Here is a 27,488-nt window from a genome sequence, read left to right on the forward strand (position 1 = left end):
AAAATATTCTTATAACCGGGATATTCTAATAACCGATCATTGGTGGCTCGCCGTATGTTAATATGTATATGTATATGGTTTTAGGTCTTTTTATGTCAATAATACAATAGCGTAACGTATTTATTAAAAAACCAAATTATGCTTTTTCTCATGAGCATCTTTCAGTGCGTCAGTTTTTCGATTTCATTCTAACGCGTTAAATTGTATGTGACAGAAAAAAACGCACGTCAGTGATTACATTTCATCGGTGACATTTATAACATTTATCCTTGTTGTCAATAGATGGCGCTATAATCGAAAAAAATTATTTACGAATTATATAATATATCTACGAATATAATCTGTACAATTTATAAGACTATACAAATCAAAGAAAATACCATTTTATAAATGCAATAAACACAATTGATTTGTTTTTATGCCAATTTGCAAATAAAATGTGACAACTGTCAGATTTAACTAAAATGTCATGTCACTAAAATGTATATTATTATCACGGACTTACCTTTTTTCTATCATTTGTGACGCACTGAAAAATGCTCATGAAAAGAAGTATACCTTATATTATGTGGATGCATACAGTAATTAATATGAAATGTATGCAATATATAGATTATGTAAATATTTTCGTATTAAAATACATAATATACATAATAAGAAAATTACTTATTTAGTCTTGAAAAATAATCGGTAATTGTAGCTTGTTTTTTGTTACATAACAAACTAGTCACTTTTGTTCCTCTGAATTATATAAATTAGAAAAATTTACAGTGGTTTGGCCATCCCGAAAACGTTTTATAACTTTACAAGCGATTAGGATGGCCGAACTGTTTCTTAAAAATTTTATAACATGCAACTGGGTGGCAATATGTATATTATTTTACGACTGGATTTGTTGGTAAACGATTGAATTGGTACTCATAACAACGCAATAAAATATTTATTACCTATCTGACAAACCCAAATAATATAAATAAAACAGCACTACAGGCCTTCGAAGCCCTTGGCGAGAAACCATAGTACAAGACATAATTTAAATTTTTAGGAAATTCGAAATTGTAGTTAAAAATTTATTCGTCGATCTGAAAAATATTATTCTAATAAGTGGTATTGTTTTATGAATACGTATTCCAATAAACGGATAAATTTATTAAGGAGTAAATGGAAACGTTTCGGGACCTCGAATTTATATTCCATAAACCGGGATATTCCTATAACCGGTACTCTAATAAGCGGATTCGACTGTTTGTTTTAGTTTGTAGCTGCACTCTTAACTGTGTAGCTTTTACTGTAATACTGAAAGATATAAATGGGAAACTATATTACAATCGCGATAAAGATGCACTAGAAATAAAGAATCCAAGACACGTTAAATGTTACGAGGAGCATTCCCAAATCATAATTTACAATGTATATAGAGTGTAAATCCCAAATCATGATTTACAAAACTACATTGTAATTCATGATTCGGGAGTGCTTCTCCTAACATTCAATGTGTCTTGGTTTGTTTATTTCTAGTGCATCTTTATTGTGATTGTAGTATAGTATTACATGCTAACGAAAAATTAAAGAGATGGACAGAATACATCAATGAGCTATTCAAACACAATAGAATAGAACGTATAGAAGTAGAAGATGGTGTGGTTTTAAAGGTATTAAAAGAGGAAATTAAAATGGCTTAAAAATAGAAGAAATGCCAAAGCAGTAGGTCCAGACCAAATCACAGTAGAAAGCTTAAAATGCATAAATTAATAATGAAACCTTAAACCTTTGTTCATGACATTATAGTAGACATGTTTAACACAATACACAAAACAGAACATAAATATACCGTAACAATGGTTACTCCTTATCTCTTGCGATATTCCTAAAAATACAAACGCTCAAGACTGCAGTGAGTACAGAACAATATCATTATAGTTATTAGGGTACCAAGGGTATTATAAGGATAATAACGCTTGAGGTCAATGGTGTATTTACATAGGGCCTTCGGACCGACGGATATACGTTGACCAAAAGCGTTATTATCCATAATACCCGTGGTGCTTTCAACGTTTAATGTCCGACTAAATATTCTTTATATGCAAAAAATTTGAATTAATTTTGAATTAATTACTTTTCAAATCAGTACATTTACCAGCAATAGTTGTAACGTAATTGTGGTAACCATAGTTTTGCTTAGGCTGTTATTTGTCAACATGACAGTATTTAACTAGTTTTGATGGAAAATAAGCCACAATATTACTAAAAAAATGATTTTATTAACGTTTCGACGCCCAAAATCGGGTGTCGTTGTCAAAATACAAAAAATATTATTGAATAAAACAAAAATGTTGTTGCTTTGTAAAAAAATTCTTCTAATAATTTATTTAATCTGACTCATTTATATCGGCAATTCAGACACGTATTATACATTTTAAAGTAGACGACTTTAAAAATGATATTGCCAATATTTATGAGTTGCGTCCCTGGAACGACTTTATTGAAAGATAGTTCATTCGATTACATGAAATCAACATGACGAATATTCTTGAGTTGGGGTTGATTTCATGTAATCGAATGAACTATCTTTCAATAAAGTCGTCCCAGGAATCAACTCATAAATATTGGCAATATCATTTTAAAGTCTTCTACTTTAAAATGTATAATATATAAATCAATTATTAGAAGAATTTTTGAAGTTATACTTCTTTAGGCACGAGGGTGAATTTTTACATTCCCTGGCGCATGCGCACACCGACAGTATGGTATTAGTCGCTACATATTTTAAGTTATGTAGCGCAAATAAGGTGTGCGTGAAAAGAATATATTATTAGTGTTTGTAGTAAATATATTTATTATAATTTTTGTGTATTTGGATTTGTCTTCCTCGGGAATAAGATATTTTATAATAATAGTAATTATATTTAAAGTATTTTTGTATACTTCACTTGGTCTATTAAATTTGTCAGTATGTATGAGAAATCTTGTAACCTGTCACAGCAAAGGGAATATAGCTCAGTGGTAGAGCATGTGACCGGAGATCGAGAGGTCCCCGGTTCGAATCCTTGTGTTTTATATTTTTTTTTATTTTTGGTATTGTTTTAATAAAAATTTTTGGAAATTAGTAATTAAAAATTAGTTTAATCTTTAAATAAAATACAAATAACCTGTTGAAAGTATATTGATTTCGTTGAAATCATATAATAGAAGTATAACTTCTTACGTGTGTACAAAGTACACACACATTCTTTTTTTTTACTAAGCAACAACATTTACATTTTCTCTTAGTTTTTCACCCCCGTAACTTATTAAAATAAACATTACAGAAGTTTTTAGGGACTTTCGGCACTCGGCAAGAACGTAATTTTCATTCTGCGTTTAAATTTTTCAAAAATACTTATTAGTTTTCTCAGGATTCGAAAAAAATGAATCCCATTTAGATAGCATTGAAGCCGAAACTTTGTACCGATCGCATTAATATTCGGTTTCTATACTATTATGTATCACTTTATCAATCAAAGATAGAGTAAAAATTTAAATTTTTAATTATAACGCGGGCACATAAATTTGATACACCCTGTATATTGATTTGTAACTATTTAGTAGAAGGTAGCTTTTACGCAGTGGGTTTCTCCTTAATGAGTTTTTCCCTGAAGACTTCAAGACATTTGTAAATACAGTGAAGTGAAATAACAATTTATTTCGGATTATAATTTAAAAAGATTGTTTGTTACGGGAAGGTAAAATCCACAGGTAGCTGTAATTATTAGTTTTTAGAAAAATAAAGGTAGAGAGATTTGGAATTTTAAGTCTGTTTGTTTTAAGCACAAGAATAGTTGTATAATTTCCGGAAAGTGATTAGGATGACTAGAAGTATTGTTTGAAAGAATGCCTGGTTTTTTCGAATGAAAAAGAAGAATGTGGAAAGAGAAATGTTTCTGATTGGCTTGGCAATTTGGAATGGGGAAAGGGAAGTTTGAATGTTGAGACAGTTTAGAAAAGAAAGAGGATTGTGTAGCCGGCATCCGAGAAGGGCAGTCGAAAGTTTTCGCGGATAGTTCAGAAGCAAGTACTAGGGTTGCTTGTTAGTGAAGAGTAGCTGAAAAGTGGAACGAGAGACAAATCAAATCCAGAAGAAATACCTCTTTGATTCTGTAAAGGCCAAAAGAGTAATTTACAAGAATTTATCGTTATTAAAATTATTTGTGACACCAAGTAAAAAAGATACTTGGGTCTCAGGAGATTATTGTTGAGAGAAAGAGAGGAGAGAGTTTTGGAGTTTATTGAACGAGTACTGGGCAAAAGAGGACTGGCTTGTGTTTTGGAGAAATAGTTGCTGGTATGCTGCTGGATTGATGCTGAGAACGGAGAGGGTTTTGATTGGTAGCCTAACATAATCAACAAGGAAGAGCTGTTTGGGTCAAGAGGAGACATCATTGCGTGTGAATCAAAAAGGTCAGTCAATAACTTATGTGATAGATGTTCTTTATAATCAAAAGTTAAAATATTTGCGTAAAAGCATATGAATTAAGATTCCAACATTTCAATAATTTAATAGGAAGTATAAGTAGTTTTGCAAATACCTAAATTTGTTTGTTTGGCTTATTTTATAAATGGTATCAGGAATAAAGCGATAAATATTTGTTTAAATTAGATTAATTATATGGTAAAAGTTTCATTTGGACAATTATGCCCACAGGATTTAATTGATAGATTTTCAGAGCATTGCTTTTGATAATAAAGGTATTTGTATGTGCTTATTTATGATTTTTCTATTTATTTCCTTTTCCTATTTTATCCCGATAAGGATCAACTAAGATATACTGAAGCCACGAGAAAGGATAAGTATAACCTAAGATAATTTTAGTTAATTTTTATTACAAAAAGGCACCCTGAGATTTTTTATTAATTGTTTATGTATGATTTGCGTCAATTCAATAATTAATTAAATAAATACTCAATTAAAATAAAAGTAATAGAAAGCAGATCATAACAATACATTTTCTGACGTTCTAAACGTCACTAGACATAAAAGTAAACAGTGAACGGTCCAAGACTGTATTAGATCAATGTTCCCGTGTGTCTAGTAGCGTGGCTGTTACTGTAAAATAAATATATGATGTGCTTTATAAGATCTAGATTTGAGATAACCGGTATTCTATTTACATAGTGACAAATGATATGCAAAACCTTTACCCAAGTTCGCACTTCCCATCCCTCGCCACCTCAGCCGCTAAGTCAGCAAAATTTGCCGAAAAGTCGATGCTGTTCTGTGTCATCATCGAATGCAACTGCGCATCGACATCTTGTGACATCCTAGAATCTTCGTTGATGATGTTAGAACCAGATTTCATGGGCGATTCCAAATGCCCTAACAAACTGCTCAAAGAATAATCACATTCTGAATTTATCCAACTCTCAGCTTCTTTCAGGACTCCAGACGGACTCGCAGGTTCCATATCCAAGTCTGGCGGCTTTAGTGTCTCATCCACGAGTTGGTCAGGCCTTACGACTAAGTATGACGTAGACGTCGAGGTACATGGTTCCTGTGCTTGCTGAATGAACAGATTGGTCGTGGTGACAACAGGTTTAGGCTCTATTGGGATCGGTACTACCTTCGGTTCTTCTTTTGAAATGATATTCATCCTGACGATCTGGTGACCACTTTCGACGTTGTTCGGAAGGAGTGGTAATTTACGTTCCACCACCACTTGTTTAGAACGGGGTCGGCGGCCTAAAAATATTAAAAATGTAATTAACTGCAGAAAAATTTTTCGTGGTTAATACAATCAAACATACATAACATTATACTCTGAGCTAATTAGCAAAATACAAGGGAAAGTTATTTACCAGCCCCGAAAATCGTGTTTTTTTCAATTTTTGTGCTACAACTCCAAAGATATTAACTTTACACCAAAAACACCCAAATAAAAATTCACCGTAATTAAATTCTGCATAGAGACGTGTTTTTTAAACAAAATCTTTAATTTTCAACTAAAATTTTAGATAAGTAATTGTTTAACAATAATTAAATACCTTGGTAATATAAAAGCTCTTTTCGTATAGATTATAATTCCAGAAGCCGATGGAAATTGAATGGACAGTTTAGCAACAATTTAATTGTTAATTAAAAATTTGCGGTCGCTATAATAACCACAATAATTATGATACATAAGAATAACTATGATTTTTGTATAAAAACACAGTGTACCTATCTAGTGTACTTTACAGAATAATTGAAATTGCACCATTTAAGCGGCCTCAGGAATATTTTAAAATTATAAACAATTTTTTGACTTATAAACAAATAGAATATCTCGGGAAATATTAAATTGAATTAAATCATGAAAACGGTATTGGAAAAAAAGCGGCAGGACGCTTCTTTTAGAAGAAAAAACGTTTAATTGTGATGAGTGGTTCTTGAGATACAACCGGTCAAAGTTAAACTGCATTTACAGCAAAGATATAAACAATAGGATCATAATTTTCGAACCATCACCCTTTTATTTTTGTCCTCTTTCTCCACACCAATTTTCATATCTTTAAAATACTCATAACATATATTATTATAATAAAAACTATCGATATTACGAGTGAAAATTGATAAAAATAACAAAATTCCAATCAAAAATTAGGTTGGAGAAAATGTAATCTCAAAGTTCAAAATCGGTATACGTTAAAAAAATGCATTTTCTCGGCTTCCCATGGAGCAATTTTCTTCATTCTTTTTTTGTTCCCAAGTAACTCGAGTATAGCCATCTAACTAACGCATTATGAAACATTAAACTTGCTTTTGTTTTGTTATAATAGATTCATTTATTTATAAGAAACGAAAACTACATATTTTTTCAATTGTAGACTTTTTTTAGATAAACTTACTACAAGTGTACCTTTTAACGTTAAAAACACAAATATTCTCATTTATAATTGTTAATATACCAGCATAATGTAAACCATATATTATGGGGTTATACTTTAAATAGTATGCTAGTTTCAAACTACTCAGCAGAATGTAAGTATTCCTACATGTTTTTTGTTTCTAACAGTCATAATTTTAACCTTTTTGCTTTAATCTAACGTGGAAATACTTCATTCTAGGCACTGAAGATATTCTGAATTAGAACGAAAACGTTTTGCAATCCATTTGGATGACTTTTTAGATAGTGTTTTAACCTTCCGATGACCAACCTTTTTTTGTTACACGGATGACCAAGGGGGGAAAAATGACCCCAGGTCAAAAATGTCAAAAATGACAATTAACAAAAAAATTAAGTTTTTTTTTATTTTTTTATGGCATGGACTTTATGTCATTCAGCCAGTCACAACATGAGTATTAGTGTCATGTGTAGTGTGTATGTTGAGTAAGTGTCTTGTTACTTTGCAAAGTCGACGTCATTAGCGTAAAACTACTTGGAATTACACATAATAGACGGTATTTTACTAAACATCAACTTCAGAATATATTTTTTATTCGTAAAATATATTGATATAATAATAATTGATATATAATGATATTAAAGTCAAATAAAAAAATAATGAGTTAAAAATTGAAAATACTTTTGGATTTATTAAAGAAAAACATACGCTGGGGTCACAATTTCCCCCGCTTGGTCATCCGAAGCAGAATACAATTTGAAGTTTTTACTTCTGTATGAGTTTTTTAATCATGTTAATGTTTATATTACTGAATAGGGAATTGAATAACCTTTCAATTGAGCTAGCACACGACCCCTATTCTCATTTAAAAAATAGTCGATTCCGTCATCACGCCCAGATGGATGACGTCACTAGTACGATATATATTTCAAAAATCATAATTTAAAAATTGAATAAGTTTTGTATTTTAATAAAAATTGTAAAAATAATATTCACCATTAACGCGCATACGTGTAATATGACCGATTATATTACCCGTATGCACGCTAATGATGAATATAAGATTATTAATTTTTTGTCAAAAAATCCGCAATAATTATCTCTTAAAACCTACCAAATTTAATTTGCATATCTCAACTGGTTTTAAAGCAATAAATAAATCGTCAGTTTGTAAGAAAAAATTGAACATCCCGTATCTCGGAAAGGAAACATTTGCGGACATACGTTTATAAAGCCAACTGTCATTATTTTTTCATGCAGAATTACCCCTTAAAGTTTGTCGCACTTATTTAGAACCACCGTGTATTGATGAAGTCTAGTTATTAATGTACCTAACTTTTCTATTATCCAACATAAACGAATGAGTCAAAAAACAGAATGTTAAGAAAACCTGAGGCTATAGTTGGGTCTTAATTTCAGTATTTTATAAATGATAGAATATTTCACAGGGTGATGTGAACTTTGGGTGATGTAAGTTTATGTATAATTAAAAAATATGTATAATTACCTCTTCTGTTGCAATATCTTGGAGTTAATCTCTGAATGGAATCGATTTGTGACGACAAATGTATAGCGTTGGCTTGATAGTACGAAGATATCGGAATCTTCGGCTGAATATACACCGGAGGCCTCACAAACGTAGTACCATTCTCGTATAAATGATCCTTTTCTTCACCATCTTCTGCGCACTTATCGATATCAGTCAAAATCTTCCTAATTTTAGTCTCAACGTCTCTTTTTAGCTGAACATTATTTTTAGCTCCGCAGACATGACCGCACGGGCATTTGATAATGTTTTTCCTATAATGGAGCTTGGCTACAGATAGCAACTGTAGCAACGAATCGCTTAAACTGAGTTTTTTGCCGAGGTTAGCGGCAGACAGTTCTGCGACATCTGGGTCTTCACCTGCAGTCTTCAGTGTATCGTCAGTAGATTCAGTTTTAAGTGTTTCCGGTGGGTCCCAACTGTATTCTAAAACTAACTTCGAATTTACTCCGAACATTAAGTATATTTCTCCTAGCGTTATACTTTCACTATCTATTACAGTCCAACCACGTTTTATAGAATTGATTCTTTCCTAAAATATAAAAATAATGTAATTCCTAAACAAAGGAATATATTGAGGGACCGGTCCTGCATCGATAACTATAATGTTGTATTCAATGTGGGCTCCGAATATTTTTAATATTAACAAAGTTTAATATAAGTTATAAATTGTGAATCTCAGTGATATATTGAAATAAACTGTAAGTGTACAAACTCTTTACATAATATCCAGTTAAATTAGCATCTAAGTCAGCAAATTGCAATTATTTGTTATTGTTGTCAATAAACAAATCCAGTTTTACCAGCAAAATAACCGCTTTTAGTAAAGACCGATATACCTGTTTTAGCAGGTGTACAGTGTCGGACTTACTTTTCACTTAACGTTTATCGAAATGAATTCAAACATGGAATCACACAACAGTTCTATAATACAAGACCATCAAAAATAAACGCATCACAGTCATACTCTCTGGCAGCGTCGAGAGTGCAATTTCCTTTAAAGTCCCAAGCAATCATCTTTAGTGCCTTAGAAAACACCAAACTTCAAGACTACCTTCTCCCACTTGGAAATATAATTCAACCGAAAAATATAATCTTCTCTTCTAGATTATCTAATAATCGCATATGTATGTATTTATCCAATAAACAATAAACAATAGTGAATGATTTTATGAATAATCATGGTCAAATAGAAATACAAGGTGAAATTGTCAGAGCAAGAAGGTTAGTTACACCAGCGGAACGACTTGTGCTCTCCGGCGTATGTCCTTCAATACCGCACGACTTGCTAATCAATGAGTTACAAAAAATCGGCATAGTTCCTGTCTCCCCCAAGACATTCCTCAAAATTAGTGCTTCTATGACAGAGTACAATCACATCCTTAGTTTTCGAAGACAAATCTATATCAGTCCTCACAGTCTAACACTACCAGAGTCATTTACTCTTGTTTTTGACAACACGATATATAGAATATTCATTTCTCGAGACAGTTTAGTTTGCTTTAGATGCAAGAAGCCAGGTCACATTGCATCACAGTGCTCCGAACCCCTAGCTCAACTAAACCCCAACCAAAACAATGAAGCATCGGTATCCAGCGCAACAAATATATCTTTGCAAGCACCCAATGATACAAAATCTCAGTTAAAACAAATGTCTATTTCTAATGTCCCGGAGATACCGAACAAAGTAGATGCATCAAATAAGGACAGTCACATAATTAATCAACCAAAACGTAACTTTGATGAAATTATTTCACCTGAAGCAGATCCATCTTCAAAAGAATATAACATTTTTCCACCACCTAAAGTCCAAGCAAAATCTAAAAAAGCTAAAATTAGTTCAGCAAGCACTTCTGAATGCTCATTTTCTCTCTTACTTGACCCTGCTAAAAACTTCATAGAAAATCACCCTCTACCTTTCCCTCTAAACTTTGATCAACTTAACATGCTCCTAATGAATATCACGGGATCAACAGATCCTATAACCACAATTCAAGAATATACCACAGACCTATCAGCTTTGTCCCATATGCTCAGTCAAGTTTACCCCCATTTAAAGGAAAGATCCATAAAACGAAAATTCACGTCCATAAAGAAAAAAATCAATAGTTATCTTGGCAGTGAGGCATCGGACTGGGAAAGTGACACATCTCAATTAAGCCAACATTAAGATTCAAGTTTCTACTTCAAAAGAATATTGATGGATTTTTCATCGCCTTGCTATGCTTTTACATCTTTCTCTGAATTCCAGCATATATACTGCAGAGCTCTTTGGTTTGTTTAAAGCCATCAAACCTGTATATATTAAAAACCTCCCTTGTTGTCCAGTCCTTTCCGACTCTCTTAGCACAGTCAAAGCTATGCAAATATATATAACCATAAACTCCCCAATGAGAAAAGAACCAAGGTCGAACTAATGGAAGCTCAAGAAAGTTTCAGAAGAATCCACTTCCTGTGGATACCATCCCACATAGGCACAGAAGGAAATATGAACAAGCATATACTAGTGCGCATCACTAATGATGCATCAGAAAGAGAGTGTCGGAGTGTCGCTAGCGATCTAAAAGTTCATTTCAAAAATAAAGTGTTAGTGCGTGGAATTCAATTATTGCTCCAAATCGTAATCCTACAAATGTCTACAAATTGTAATTCATTTTTACCAATTTTTAATTTAATATTGTTACAAATGTTACAGAAATGTTGCTAATAACCTTCGTGTGGATGCGACTTTGTCTTTTTTAAAAAAAGAATATATTATTACATACATATAACTCACAGGTTGTGGGGTGAACAACAATATTACTCAACAGTATTACTCGCAGTTGGTGAACAGGGTATAGTCGGTTCGCTAAACTCAGACGCAACTGGCTAGATATTTTAGTCGATAATTTTTTTGTTTTTTGCCAATTTTGCAAAAATTGGCAAAATTACTAACTATTTAGTGATTATTAACTATTTAGTAATTATTTTTTGCCAATTTTACTAAAATTGGGAAAATTACCGACTAAAATATCTAGAAAGTTGCGTCTGAGTTTAGCGAACAGACTATAGCTCTCCAAGCGATATAGTCGGTCCCAAGCCCGGAAAAGAGAGGGATAGAGGAGTAACACCTTTATAACAGACCAAAGTTCAGCTGGCCCGGTTGATAGCAGTCTGTAAGGGGCCCTTGTCTAGGGTTACAGACAATATTGTACTGAATTCCGACGAATATTAAAGGGAAGATCAATCTCTCACATTCTGAGTCAATCGGAAATGGGAAGAACACTCTGAGAAAACATTACCCGCCCCTCCAAGTAGGAGGTTGGGCCTGTCCTCCAATACTTATACGGATTGGTGATAGAAGAGTGAAAATCAAGGGTTGTATGTATTTCTTAATGTCACATAAAAAATAAAAATAAAAAATTTTGAATTTTTTTTTAAATATATGTTGGAGGAGTAAGCATCACTTAGGGGTATGAAAAATAGATTGTGATCGGTTCTCAGACCTACCGAATATACATATAAATTTTCATAAGAATCAGTCAAGCCGTTTCAGAGGAGTACGGCAACTAACTGTGACAGAAGAATTTTGTATACAGTGCTAGTCAAAAGTTCCCCCCTCTCGTATCTTTTGAATGGTTATGTGGCGACACGCTTTAATTACTATTTTTGCTAGTTTTAATTTTTAATAACTTTTCTCAAAACGAAATAATTTGGGTCATGTAAAATTCACATTTAATATACAAACCAGATGCTAAGAAGGCCCGTTAAATTTTACGAAACGAAATGTATCTCTGACCAGATGTGGTGTGTTCAGTTTAACAAACTGAATTCCCCATAAATGAATTACCTTATCAGACCTTATGTCAATAACTCACTTTGGAAATGCATTCGAAGACGTTTCTTAAAACTGCAGAAATGTTTCAACTTTTAAACGCCAGATCTAAATAATTTATCGCCTTTCTGGCCAGATGGTAGAAACACAAACATATTAGCGTTTGTGGTCTTTTCGCCCTCCCAGCAGGCTTCGGTGAATCAGACGCACCCTCGCTGCCCTCAAACAATAACAAACCCTTTTACGAGATAAATAAGCACACCTTTTAACCAAAATAAAAATAAATATATTATTGTTCGTTGTTTACACTTATTTTAATTGATTCCGTTAACCCACACCACGGAACAGTTATACTTTTAATAGTAAAATGTGGAGGGAGGAAATACACTGACGTAGCCTTCTCAACTAGTGATAACATGTGACGTAATAGTGACACATGACGTTATAGAGCCACATTGACCCATAATTTTAAATGGGACCTTATGGTAAGTTATATCTCCTTTGAAAGGTATTGAAAATAGTAAATCATATTAATTTTATAATATCAATAATTCTAAGTGAAAAATAAGATTGTTTTGCCTTCGCATTGCAACTGAATAAAAATGGAATTTTTATTTTATTTTTATATTGGTCGTTACTTCTTTGAGTAACTAGGTCCATTTTCTGTTGGAGTTTACCAGCTGAACAGACGGTGTCGTGAATTGTAAGTTTTTTGAATTCCCTCTTGTCTTCTTCGCTTCAGCATCCATCTGGCTTGCAAATTTTAGAAGCCATGGAGGTGTTACCAAGGAAATGGAAAAATAAGTTTTCAATTTAAAAATCTTTTAGTAATATTTTAATATTTTTAAATATTATTAATATTGCTATTAGGATTAAAAACTACTTCATCTTTCAATGTGCCAGATGACGCTAGTCACCTAGTCAATTCACGGCAGTTGCGGTGTGGGGGATAAACTCTCGGTGTTGGTCACTTAGAGTATGGAGTAGCAGGCCTAAGTTCTCTCCAATGAGACTCCAACAAGAGTCGAAGATCGTCAATTCAGAGTGCTGGACTGCGCTCTGTATTCTAAGTGAAAAATAAGATTGTTTTGCTTTTGCATTGCAACTGAATAAAAATTGAATTTTTATTTTATTTTCATATTAATTTTGTTGGGTTTAAAATGATTTTGATGAATAAATTAAATAAACATATAAATTGTAATTTACCCAATTAATAAAGATTCAAATGTCTGCCTATGGTTATTATTTGTCAAAAAAGTTGATGTTGAAATCTGTGTTAATTAAATGCGAAATTACAATTTTATATTTATTTAATTTATTCATTAAAATCAACTTAAACCCAAACAAAATTAGTATGGTTGATTAGTAGGTATTTTCGATGCCTTTCAAACGAGATATCACTTGAGGATATGTTTGTTGCATGTTTTATATGTTGGTATTACAAATAAGACAAAAAAAAGAAGACAATAAAATTAATATTGAATTAATATTGATTAATTTTATTAAAAATAAAATAGTTTTGAAGAAGTATATTTCATTCTACATTACAGCACAGTACACAACATATACTACACTGTAGTTATACAGTGATGAACACTCTAATAACCGGCAAAATAACGCAAAAGATGGAAAACATAATTGGTTGTTAGATAAAAAAAAATGAAACTAGTAGAGGTGGGATGTTTAGAGATAAAAACCTATAAATTTACATTATATTTATTGTTTCCCACCTTTAGACGTATCAGGCAAGTTTGTTTTAGTTAACATACTCCTCTGATACGGCTAAAATTGGGAAACAATAAATAGAATGTAAATTTATACGTTTTTATCGCTAAATTTTCCAACTCTATTAGTTTCACTTCTTTTTATCTCACAACTTAATATATGTTTTCCATCTTTTGCGTTATTTTGCCAGTTATTAGCACCCTCATCACTGTATATCAAAACAAATACTAGTAATAGATACAGTAAAAAATAGGCAGCATTTTTTAGTGTTATTCAACTGGATCCTTCTTCGCATTAATTAACAGATGGAAATTAAAATAATGTATCAAGTAACTCACCTGTTTCTCCAGCTCAGCTGTATTATCAACTTCTGGAATCACCTTTTCCTCAACCTTAACTTCTTCCACAGTTACTTCCTCAACTTCCGTCTTAAAAAACGCACTTACACCTTTAATAGTATCTTTAGCCTCATTACTAGTTTCGGTATCAGCTACTATATCACAGTTATCTTCATCATTGTGAGAATTGCTTTTCTGGGGCGATTTTTCGGATTTATCGCTAATACTGTCAGCACGTACTCTGGAACCTTTTTTGGTCCCTTTATTCATCATTTTAAAATTGTTATAGGATTTGAAGTTTTGTATACCCAATCGAGTTTCGTAGGAGTTAAAGCAGATACTTTGGCGGGTGAAGTATTCTCCTAGACTGATTGAGGGGACTTCTATTTTTATATCTGGTGGTGGAGTGATCCTAAAAATGTAATTTTGGGAATAATTATTTGTCTTGGTATAGTTTCAGGAACTCATATTGTCAATGGTTAAAATGAAGATATTGTTGTTTTATATAAAGAAATCAACTTAGATCAGTGGAAATGTCTTAAGAAAATATCTTGAAAGTGTCTGCATATGCAGTCGTGTCCGTGAATGTGTTAATATTATGGCAGTCAATGTGTTAAGCTTATGTAAAACTGTTGTATTAATGCAGTACTTATAAAACCAACCTAGCTATGTTTCTAGATTTATTAATGTATATGTACCTACTTGAATTAAACTTGTACGTTGTTAAATTAACAAACTACATAATGTATTAACATACCTTAAAAGTGGATTTAACTTTTCTTTGCTGGCATCAACCTCCTTTTTTGGTGGCATAGCATCATCTTTAATCAAACTTCCAGATAATAGAACCTTATCATAAATATTGGCATCAACGGTTTTCCATTTTTTACTCAAACATTCGATCAGGTTACTCAGTCTTTTCTGCAATGGCATGTAAGTCTTTAATCTTGGATTCTGGGCCATACTTTGTACTTTAAGAAAAGATGCCATATCTTTTGGTCTCAACTCCACGGTTAATCTATTTGGCAGCCTAAAACAATATCAGAATGTGACGGTATAGAATAGCAGTAAGTAAACGAAGCTTTTTTCAAATTTGATACCATTACATATGGTTAACTCCAAAGTGGTCTTGTGGATCCAGTGTTGTACTTATAATATATCTACTTCTGGTTTTACTATAATAATTTGTCCAGTGATGAACTAAAGGTAGTCCAGAATATATAAAAAGAAAAGAACCTGGATAAAAAGTGGCATGACATAGGTCCTTAAATGGAGAATGGGGAAATAAAATAGCTGGAAATAGATGAAGGTAAACAAACCAAAGGAACAGACAAGTATTGTACCCTCGGAGATCGCTGGGGAAATTTACACTCAAAATAACAAAATTCAGTTTGGCAACACTGTGTTAATGTTAATAGTAACATATCTCTTTTAAGATAAACAGAACTGTAATTTAGTCCAGACAAATTAATATTTTTTTGCCAACAAATATGAGATTTTTCAACCAAATAATGTTTCAAATATGATGTGCAAAATAAATTTTAATTGGGTTCCGCTAATGAGCTTGCTTTTTTTGTCATTAAAGTAGAAAAAACTTTAAATTTCACTCATTAAATCATTATCGTCTTATTTATTTTACTGTACTAATTCTGATATTTAATTTACTGATATCCATCCACTAATTCCGAATGATTAATGGGTTGTTAAAACATTTTATCTGTAGCGGTTTCTGGAATGTCTTAAAAATATCGAATTTCATTGATAAAATGCGCATATCCCACTGATCTTTGATCATACAAGTATTTAGGTTTCATAATATCAAACAAAGGAACAACTGAAGAAAATATAAAAAATAGACTAGGACAAACAAGAGACTGCATACGAAAGTTGAACCTGGTAGAGGTCCCGTCATTTGAGAAGGCACTAATTTGCATATTACTGCACTTGTATAGAGTCAAAATTTGAAGTTTCTTCCTAAGTCAAGCCTTAGCATTAAATAATTTCAATCCTTAGTAATAAAATTTCAATGTCGGTAACCAATCACCAACTTTAAAGACGGTTCTTAGACCACCTCCACTAGTTTCATCTCTTTTTGCTTCTCAATGTATTATGTTTTCCATCTTTTGAGCTATTTTGCCGGTTATTAGCGTGCTCATCACTGTATAAGAATATATAGAAAAATGGGCAAATATTCACCCTGATCTAGATTTTTTTGCACCAAAGGCTAAATTCATTTCAGGCCTCAGGCGTATGTTTGTTTGAGTAGTTGTGGAATAGATAGTCATTATTTTTACGTGATTAAGTGATATTTATATTTTATTGTATTATTGTTTTATTATTACTACTTTATTGTATTTTAATTATTGACACACATTACGTATATTGGAATATATCAGGGTTGCAAAAAAACATGTTTTTTTAATTTTAAACAAAACACATGTTTTTTTTGTTTTGAACATGTTATTTTGTTTTAAATGTTTGTTTTTGCTTTAAACATGTTTTTTTGTTTTTAAATTTCATATTTGAAACAAATAAAACTTAGAAGAAGACATTGTTTAAATCATATTTTCTTAAAAGTAACATTAATAGAAGGTGCTTGATCTATTATTCTACTAAATAATAGATATCAAAACCAATTACAAAATTAAGAGCTATTGTCTGGGAAACCCCAGACCAGGGGTTCCCAACTGGTGGTACGCGTACCACTGGTGGTACACAGGAAGATTTCAGGTGGTACGCGTCACGTGGGTCAAACAAGCGATTACGCTGGGCATCTGTCTACGAAAGTGCAAGTGCAGTTGTTGTGCTTCCATATTTTAAGCTATGAAGCAGTTTTTGGTGAACCCTGGGACTTCAAAGGATAGTGCTAAAAAATCTAAACTGCAAGGCCAATCGAAAATACCACGAAAGCTACTTACAGTGTGGTTTTATAGTGAAGTCTGGCATAGAAAATAGTGACAATCCTATTCCTCAATGTGTTGCTTGTTTCGAAACACTTTCGAACCAAAGCATGAAGCCTTCTATGCTGATAGGTCACCATGACTAGCTTTGTAAATATGATACTAACTTAATAAAGGCATCCTACCTTGCTAGATGTAGAATTGCAAATGATGGAAGGGCTCAGACAATAGGTGAGACCCTTTTACTATAGGCCGTTGTGGAAATGGCCCAAACCGTGTTAGGAGAAAAGGCAGCCAAAGAAATTTAAAAAATACCATTGTCAAAAAACACAGTGAAAAGGCGAATTACTGATATGTCTTCCAATATTAAAGAACAACTTTGTTTAAAACTTCAAGAATGCACATATTTTACACTTCAAGTAGACAAAAGCGCCGATATAACAAACATAGCACAGCTACTCGAATTTGTACTATTTGATTTTTATGAAGAAGTTATAGAAAAGCTTTTGTTCTGCAAACAACTTGAATCGAACACTACAGAGGAACTCATGTGAGGTAAATTGACAGAGACTTTCTTCTATTTCATGTCCCCCCTTGGTGGTACGCTAAAATCTTCAAAATATTTCAGGTGGTACGCAGTTGCTAGAAAGTTGGGAACCCCTGCCCCAGACTATTGTACTATTTATAAATTCGAATTGCAAGTTGGCTATTGCAATAACATCTACTGTCAGTTATTTTGTGGTGTTTCTTGTGGTGCTCAGGGCCTCCATATACGGACTGCAAAGTGCAGTTGAAATCCAACTGCACGAGTGCGGTCATGTTGAGGTTGGACTCGACTTCAATCTGACGGCACCCTGCAGTCCGGTTGAAGTCGTGTGCGACTGCAATAAGGCCGCACCTATTCAATCAGTTGCAATATGGATTCAGATGAAGCTAGTTTACTTCTCATTTTGTTATCACATAAACGAATGCGTAGAAAACTCCGCAGAATGTGGGTGCACGCTATAGGTATTGCAATCTAGAGAACAGAATGTAATATTTCATGCTTTGTATCCTCAGCTCAGAGACAATGATAAAAAGTTTTTCAATTACTTTATTAGGATGTCTATTTAGAATGATAATTCCATATAGATTCATGTGATTTAATTTCATTTATAAACAAACCATCATCCAAATCAGCTATATTTTGCATTTCTCTGGAAAGCAAGCATTTTCTTGAAAGATAACATAACTGTGATACTGAAACAGTTTTGAGAAATTGATTAACTCTTGTATGCAAAATGTTTTTAAGTTTTCCAATTTATTTTTGTGTTCCGATTATTAATAAGTAAATAATATGTACCTATGTTAAAAGTTTATATAATGTATTTGATAATTTTTGTTGATGTTCATTATATATATTAATAAAGAAAATGAAAAAAAAACACTTGTTTAATTTAAATGTTTTAAACTGTTTTAAACAAAAACTGTTTTCAACACAAACAAATGTTTAAAACAGTTGATTAAAACAAAATGTTTAAAATGAAACAACCCTGGAATATATTATAAACTTATAATCCTATTGGGCAGCAGCCCATTGAAAATAAATAAATAAATAAACAACAACATGACAAGAAGTATCCTGACTTATGGGTTTGTAAATAGGATAATACATAAGAAAACCAATAACAAAATAAGAGCAACAGAGATGGAATTCCCAAGGAGAAGCCGCAGAGTAACAAAAAGAGATAAAATAAATAACATACAGATTAAAAACAGAATGGGAATAAACCAACGAACTGTCAACACTGATGGAATGGCCCCGTCCCATTTCAACAGTGAAGCGAGATTGGCGCCAACATACAAGAGAGAGGTTCTAGAGAGACATGAGAGAGACAGAGAATTTGTCAGGTAAAATTTGCTACAACTACAACGTACCTGACTAGCTTGTTTACGAAAGATGGCGATTATCTTCCCTCCTTTACCTGATTATCTTCTATCTCATCCTGGCGCCATTAAATTCGTTTCATAGCGATTCCATCAGTGTTGACAGTTCGTTGGAATAAACTCAGATATAATAGACTAAATAGAACAGAAGATATTAACCTGGTACTAAGATTTCAGAGGAGCAGACAAAAAAGTTGGATAAAAAGAATAACAGAGTGGAGCTCAATAAGAAGGAAGAGAGGCAGACCCCGAAGAAGATCAGAGATGAAGTGGATGAAGCAGGGAAAGAAGAAATCTGCAGGAAGGGAACTGACAAAAAGAAAGAACTGGAGGGAACGGGTGAGTGAAGGAATACATTGAAAAATGTGGATATCCTTAGTACATAATATAACTAGTGAATAGAAAAAATATGATGTACAGTCAGAAAAATGAAAGAATACCCATGAACGATCACATCAATCACATATTTTGTATTTGCTATTTTTTTTCATAAATAACAAACAAGAGAGGTAGATTACACTGGTAAACACACAGTTTGCTGCCGAAAATTTTTTTACTGTTTCTAGGTAATTTGGGTCTGCTAGTCTGCTAAATCCAAAAATGCTACCAGATTTGCTTTATCAGATCGTTTTCAGAAAATACGACAACAGATCACATTTCTAACATATAGGGTAATTTAACGCAGCACTACCTACATATATGTAGTGCTGCTACCCATGAAATAAACCATATACGAATAAAAAGTAAGATGTTTATTGTATAATAATGTACTTACAAAAATCATCACACATATCTGCCAAAAAAACTTAACTTTTCATCTAACCTAACCGGCAGCGTCGCAACAAAAATGTGTTATTAGGCGTCACCTAAAAACTTCCTTTTATATGATTTTCTTGCAAAGGCTTTAAAAGGACGGTCCCTTTGAAGACTCCAGCAGTAATCCGCCATCATGTGATAGCCCCATCTCCCTGATACCCTTCTTCCATCGTTTTGATATCTTGGTGAAGATTTTCTGGGAAACGGTCAAGTGGCTGTGGAGGTAATGAATTTTAATACTCATATGACAACCGTGTTTGTTAAAATTGTTGAGTATTTATTCCACTCTAATTCCCAATTGGTAAACTTCCATATTTGTTGCCATTATGTAGAAGGACACACTTTAAACTTCGTTTGGAACTGTCGATAAAAAGACGCCAGTGATCTGGTGTATACTCTGATACACCCATTTTTTCTAACAGTCCTTTAATATTGTTATAAAAAACCATATCATCTTGCTGAGAAAAAAAGGCAAAAGCTTTTTTATCTCTATTACGGTAGTATGTAATTTTGGTGTCTGGGTGAAAAACATTCTTTTCTTTTAGTCTCGAGGTGAGCAACTCAGAAGAATCCTTTGGAAGGTTCAAATTTCTGATAAGATCGCTTAGCTCTTCCTGAGTGAAGCACTCAGGACATGTTGAATCCCCTTTAAAACCACTGTTGTCTTCCTCAAATCTATAGTCTGCAGTTCATCAAATAACCTTTCGGCATTATCCTGTGGTAACATAGGTAGACTGCTAAATATTAGAATGGGTCTCTGCTCAAGCTGATGTGGAATTGGTCTTATTGCTGAATCCAGGTTAGGATATGTTCACGTATGTCTATTATTACGATTAATGCCCTTTATAGAATAGAATAGAATACTTTATTGGTATAGCTTTACAGCTGCCATCATAAAGATGGATATACACGTCAGATATACAACACAATATAGTCACAGACACATAATCAAATACCTATACATACACTTAAATTTTAGATTTAACATAATGTACATTGATAAATATGAAAATTATTAATATTAGACAGAACTCATAACAGCAATCTAGTTGCTAAGTATTCTTCTACACTGTAGAATGCATGTTTACATAGTATACTTTTCACAACTCTTTTGAATTTCACCGGATGCAAAGATCTAACTTCATTTGGAAGATGATTATATAGCCTGACCCCCACATAATCTGTGGACTTCTCAAATTTGGATAGTTTGTGACCAACAGTAACAAACTGATTGGCATTCCTAGTTGAGTATGCATGCAAATCAGAATTTCTCTTGAATGAATGTAAATTATGCTTAATATACAATATGGATTTCAAGATATATATGGAAGGCAACGGTAAGATATTGTTATTAATGAAAACTTGCTTACAAGTATGCCCAAAAGGAATATTGAAGATAAGTCTAATAATTCTCTTCTGTTTAATAAACACTGTGTCTGATTTTGTGGAATTACCCCATAACGTAACATTATAAGTAAGGTGACAATAAACCAAAGAATAATATACATTAATGAGAGTTTTAATACTGAGTGTTCTCTTCAACTGTACTAAAGCATAGAATGAACAATTTAGTTTCTTATTAACATATTCAACGTGAACATCCCAACTCATAAACTGGTCCAAGAATACACCTAAAAATTTTATGTTTGGAATATTTACAATTTCAGGAATAGACACAACTGGCATATTTCGTTTGCATCTAAAATGTATATACGATGTTTTATCAATATTCAGTTGTAGCAAGTTTTGTGTACACCATGTTTGGAATAATCTGATAACCCTTGACACTCTATTTTGAAGCTCTACGTATGTATGTGCTGATACAATCACAGATGAGTCATCTGCGTACATTACAATGTGGTCATGAGTAATATGATCGGGTAGGTCATTGACAAAAATAAGAAATAGCAGTGGTCCCAACACAGATCCCTGCGGCACTCCTACATCTACACTGAAGATGTCTGACCTTTCCTTGTTTAATTCAACATAGAATTTCCTCTCCAGAAGATATGAGTTCAATAAATTTAACATGTTACCTCTTATTCCGTGGACATACAATTTGTTAAGGACAAATTCAAATTTAAGACTGTCGAATGCTCTGGAAAGATCAAAGAAGATACCCACTACAAGAAGACCATCATCAAGATGCCTATAGACAGATTCCATAAATACTTCAGTAGCCCCCTCTGTTGATCTTCCGGATCGAAAGCCATGCTGTTCTGAACACAGTGCATTATTTTTGTCCAAAAACTGTATGATCCTAGTGTAGTAAGCTCGTTCAAAAATTTTTGAAATTACATTTAACAAAGAAATAGGTCTATAATTATCAATACAAGTGTGATCGGATTTTTTATATACTGGAACAATTTTACTTAATTTTAGGTTTTCAGGAAATTCACCTGTGTTGTATACTAGGTTAATTAAATATGCCAGCGGTTCTGATATAACATCCTTGATGTGTTTGATCATTCTTGTGTTTAATTCATCATTTCCAAAAGAATGTTTATTTTTAAGACCACAAATAATATCAAGAACTTCATCAGATGTTACTGGAAAATAAACAAAACTGTCTATAGTCCACCTATGTGATAAAGTACAGTTTTGAGGGTTATTGTCAAGCCTATTTTTTAGTGCATTATTTTTGTCATTGAAATGGCATGCAAAATATTGAGCTAAATTTTTATCATCTGATATTAGTTTGTCTTCAATTTTGAGTTTAATTTTATTAGTACTTTGCTTTCTCCCTATAGTTTTATTTACTATACTCCACATAGTTTTTTGTTTATTATTACTACTTATAATTTGAAGATAATTGAATTCCCTTTTCTTTTCAGCAATAAGATTATTGTATTCCTTCTTGGTAGCTTTATACTCATTCCAGATGTTACTATTATTAGAGTTTTTAGCTTCATTAAATAGGTTTTTTAATTGTTTACTCCTAGCATATACGTCATGATCAACCCAACCTTTACTTTTATGCACGTCCCTACCTATTTTACTTTTAAGGGGACAGTTTGAAGTAATAGCAAAGTTTAAAGTATCCATAAATTCGATAAAAGCGTTATTAATATTACTTTCATTGTATACCTCGCAAAAACCAATCCTCATTAAGTCTTGTCTTAGGATGTCTAAATTATTATCATTTAAACACCTAAAACACTGCTGTTTTATATTAGATTCCATCCTATCCTGATTACGACTTACAACAATGTCAAAAATAATGGCAAGATGGTCACCCATATTGGGTTGATTGACTTGACAAGTATGATTCATAGTGATATTATTAGTAGCAATGTAGTCAATTTTTGTTTTAGTTACTTTATTGTTATTCATGAAAATACGTGTTGGTATATTTGGGATATTAAGAGACAAACCAAACGATTGAAAAAGATCATCTAATCGAAGTTTTTCATTGCTCTGAATTAAGTAGTTGATATTAAAGTCTCCACAGAGATAAATTTTATCAACACGGTTGTGAAAATGACCTAAAATATTAAAACAATTATTTATAAAAGAATCTAGATTGCTGTTAGGCGTTCTGTACACATTAATGACTAGAAATTTACAGTTACTGATTAAAATAGTCACAGCACAACATTCAAAGCTTTCTTCCTCAGAGAATTTACGGCAATCAACGACTGAGACTGCATACTTGTCTGTCCCAGATTTAGATAAAATAAGAGTTCCACCATGTATTTTATTTTTTCTAGTAAAATGGGTTACTAAAGTGTACCCTGGGATATAAATAAGATTAATATTATCCTCATTACACCAGTGCTCCTGAATACATAGAATGTCAGGTTTTTCAGCATTAGAAAAAAGCTCAAGATTTAAAAGTTTGTTTGTTAAACATTGTACATTAACCGAGATTAACTTCAATTTAAAGTCATTTACTATACGTGAAATAGTTGTATTGCTTGAGGACCCACCTAATGCGACAGCGTCCTCCTCATCTTGAAAAACGAGACTAATGCTCCGCTGGGCCAGATTTCTCGCTTCCATGCATTCTTAATTAAGTCTCGTCTAATGGTCACTTTCATGGATGCATATATGTCAGGTTTTTTGGACTGATGGATTTCGCATTTTACGCCATCTAAATGATTTTCCAGGAACTTTTCTAATTATTCTATATATTCACAAGGCAGAAATAGCAATCGTCAAAATGATTTTTTGGTTCCCTCCATACCATTGAAAAACCAAATTTAAACATTTTCGTTGGCCTTTCGTCCACTGTCGCAAGTTTTCAATACAAGTTTTGCACACTACATGTGGAGCTCAGAATTTATCTTGATCTCCTAAATGAACACCAAAATATGCCCTTTTGTTCATTTGCCCATTTGTCTTAGAATTTGTTAAGTTTGTTTATAAACATATTGCAATTATAGTAGTGGAATATACAGAAATGCAAGAATATTTAAGAATTTGATAAGTATGTTATATCTCGAAAACTAGAGCTGATACAAAGAAAAGGTTTGTATTTTTGGAATCAGCACAGATGAATTAACTAAAATCAGTTGATTTTTTTTCGGCAGCAAGACAAAAATTTTTTTTTTGTTGTGCTGTGTTATTAATAATCTGAATAATATGTGATTGTTGTGATTGTTCATGGGTATTCCATAGAGGTATATATTAACATAGAGGGAGCCTACCTTCCGCGCTTCCTGACGACAAGATCTCATGGACTGGTTTGCTGCATCTCTTTCTAACACATTGTATCGAAAATCTATGATGACATTCAGTGTGAATATAGGCACGGAAGAGGAGGACAACTGTAGCAGCTTTGCTATGCGTAAGAGTGAAACAGCACTAATCCAAATAAAAAAGATGGTGTCGTCACTTCGCTCTGAATGACACTCTCTCTATGCTAATATATAACTCTATGGGGTATTCTTTCATTTTTTCGACTGTATATAAAACATACTCAAAGAGACGCATATAATAAAGATATTTACAGGTGTCTTTTTTAAAACCTTGCTACTTGTACAAGACATATCATAAACTTATAAAGCAGAAATACTTACGTGACTTCTTCATATTTATCATCCAACTGATTTAGTTTCCTCAGGGCCTTACACGAAGGTGTCTTGACTTTAATAGACTTTCCTTTAACTCTTAAAATAATGACTCCTTTATAAATGAGCTTGTTGAGTTTGACCAGATACTTTTCATTAACAGAACCAAGTTTTTTCCTCAACTCACCATAGTTGATTAACCCATACAGCTCTTGTGTCACCTTTTTAATACCTTCAGAAAATTTTAAATACTTGGAGATCTTCTGCCATGTCCTATAGTACAGATGTCTGATCTGGTCCTTTGTCTTAATAAAATGGTCTGGCACACCTTTCTTTCTGAATTTACTGCTTATATACAATTGTATATTTTCAAAATCTTTACCGTATTCATTCAAAGCTTCGAAAAATAAGTTTTTATCGTCAGAAGACCACAGAGGCCTGAAACACTTCTTGGACTCTTGTTTACTTTCCTCTTTCTTTTCACTCTCTTTTTCTGGCACTGCCAATACAACAGAGTCCAGCCTCATTTTCTTAAATACCCTAGCACTGGATCTTAACTGTTGTCCCTTAAGTTCAGGTACATCGGAAATTGTTAAGGAACCCAAAAGTTCCTCTTCCTTTATGGTCATTGGGACTGGGACATCGGTGTTAAGTTTCTCTTCAGAATTTGTTTCAGTTTTAGCATCCATTTTGAAATAGTATCTTTTCACATCTACCAAATACACTGACCACTAATTATACACTTAATGAACAGACACTAATTACTTTTAAACTAATCTATTTAGAACAACTAGAAAGATCTTCAAAATAACAGTTTTAGTTGATAGCTTGTTTATATTTTTAGAACGGTCAACATTCTATTGACAGCTGACATCAACTTGTTCAGAACAGGATGACAAACGAAACGCAAAGAAATTGCTGATTTGAATTTGAATTTATTATAGCATTTTCTTTAAATCATGTAAATTATGTAAATTTAATAACAATAAGATCCAAAGATCCATTAAGATTAAGTATATCAAAAAAATATACCGAAAATACACAACAACTGTTGAAACTACAACTTATGTTGACCCATATTACAAAAACAAAATTGAGTCTTCTCCAGAATATAGTTTCTTCATCAAATACAATAATTATTATTCAATGGAATCTTAATGGATTCAACGAACGATTTTAATTTTTCAAAGCCCAAATACAATATCAGATACAGATCCACAAGGATACAGATTTCTGTACCAGAGATGCTGTGAAGAACAAACAGATAACAGGGAACAGTGGAACAGGGAATGAAATGGTAGCTAATGACGTTAAAACAATATCTAATCTTATAAAAGGCTAGGATGACACGTCAAATTGAAACGCATCTGTCCGGGACGATAACTTTAACCCCACCTAGGAAAGAAATCTGAAGTTATGCGAACTGATAAACTCAGTGGCGTAGCTGAAGATTGCGCCCCCCGCGACAATTTTTGTGGGCCCCCGTATTATAAACATAACAGAACTAATAATAGTATAATTACTAAAATATGTGTAAATGGCAATATTTGGCCTTCCTTTAATGAGCCTTCATTAGTTTATGAATAGACATGAAAACCTATTATACTTACATGTATCTTAATCCGACAAACCTATTAGTAAGTTGTTGCAATATTATATCTAAATTTACATTGAAAACATTAACTACAAAACTTTAAAAGTTATTTTTTCGTCGCAGCTGAGCTCATCGTAAAATTTTTTTATACGTTTTTTCCGTTTATTTTTAAATTCCGGTGTAATCCCTACTATTCTGCTATTCCTGCTGCTTTTGCTAAAGTTTCGGAAAACGAATTTCTCATTTCTAGAAGATTATCACGAGTTTTTTCAAAAAGTTGAAGGGCGACTGTTAACTCGGCCGTTTCAGATTGCAAAAGTGTTGTTGTTAGATTAATAAAGTTAAGTATTTTAGATTGAATAGTACCTAATGTTAACGACAAATTCAAAATTATTCATATGCTCTAATAATGCATTAACTTATAATTTTTCTTCGTTTTTTAGATAGCAATGAAATTTTCGTTAAAGATTTCATTACTTGTCGGAAAGCTCGACACAAAGCCATAACAGCATCATGTCTGGATGGGTTTCACATAACCTTTTAAGTCCAACGCGATGGATCCAAAGTCATAATAGTACATAGTACATCCTATATTTTAATACTTGCACTAAAAAAACATAATCTTGTATACCTGTACACCAACAACGGCAAACTGCATCATTCAACACTAGGTTCAGATTATGGGATGCACAATGAACATAGGAAGCTGTTTTTTTAATGTCAGTTATACGCTTTTGTACGCCTGAATATACACCACTCATAACCCTTTGTTTTGTACGGAAAGGTGCTTTGATTGTATAAATTATAAAATTTCATTTACAAGACCTTCTGCACTTTGGTCTAACATGCGAATAAATCCCAAAAAACTTTCAACAACTTCTGCTTTAGAAGATAAATTATTTTCATCAATAAGTTACCTACCGGAAAATAAAATTAAGCTGATCGTGTTTCAAAATATC

General features: G+C 32.6%; 1 protein-coding gene across 1 annotated transcript; it reads right to left on the reverse strand.

Moving 5' to 3' along the window:
• Positions 1 to 2,241: 2,241 nt before the first annotated feature.
• On the reverse strand, positions 2,242 to 25,783 carry LOC114324835 (uncharacterized). Its single transcript, XM_028272710.2, has 5 exons — positions 24,945 to 25,783; positions 15,039 to 15,311; positions 14,282 to 14,693; positions 8,366 to 8,936; positions 2,242 to 5,716 (listed from the first exon to the last, which is right to left on the reverse strand). Exons 1-5 carry the CDS (start codon positions 25,622 to 25,624, stop codon positions 5,175 to 5,177), a joined length of 2,478 nt encoding a protein of 825 aa, XP_028128511.2. The 5' UTR covers positions 25,625 to 25,783; the 3' UTR covers positions 2,242 to 5,174.
• Between the last annotated feature and the right edge of the window lie 1,705 nt (positions 25,784 to 27,488).

Source organism: Diabrotica virgifera, chromosome 5 (assembly GCF_917563875.1).
Source record: "Diabrotica virgifera virgifera chromosome 5, PGI_DIABVI_V3a".
Classification (NCBI taxonomy): domain Eukaryota; kingdom Metazoa; phylum Arthropoda; class Insecta; order Coleoptera; family Chrysomelidae; genus Diabrotica; species Diabrotica virgifera.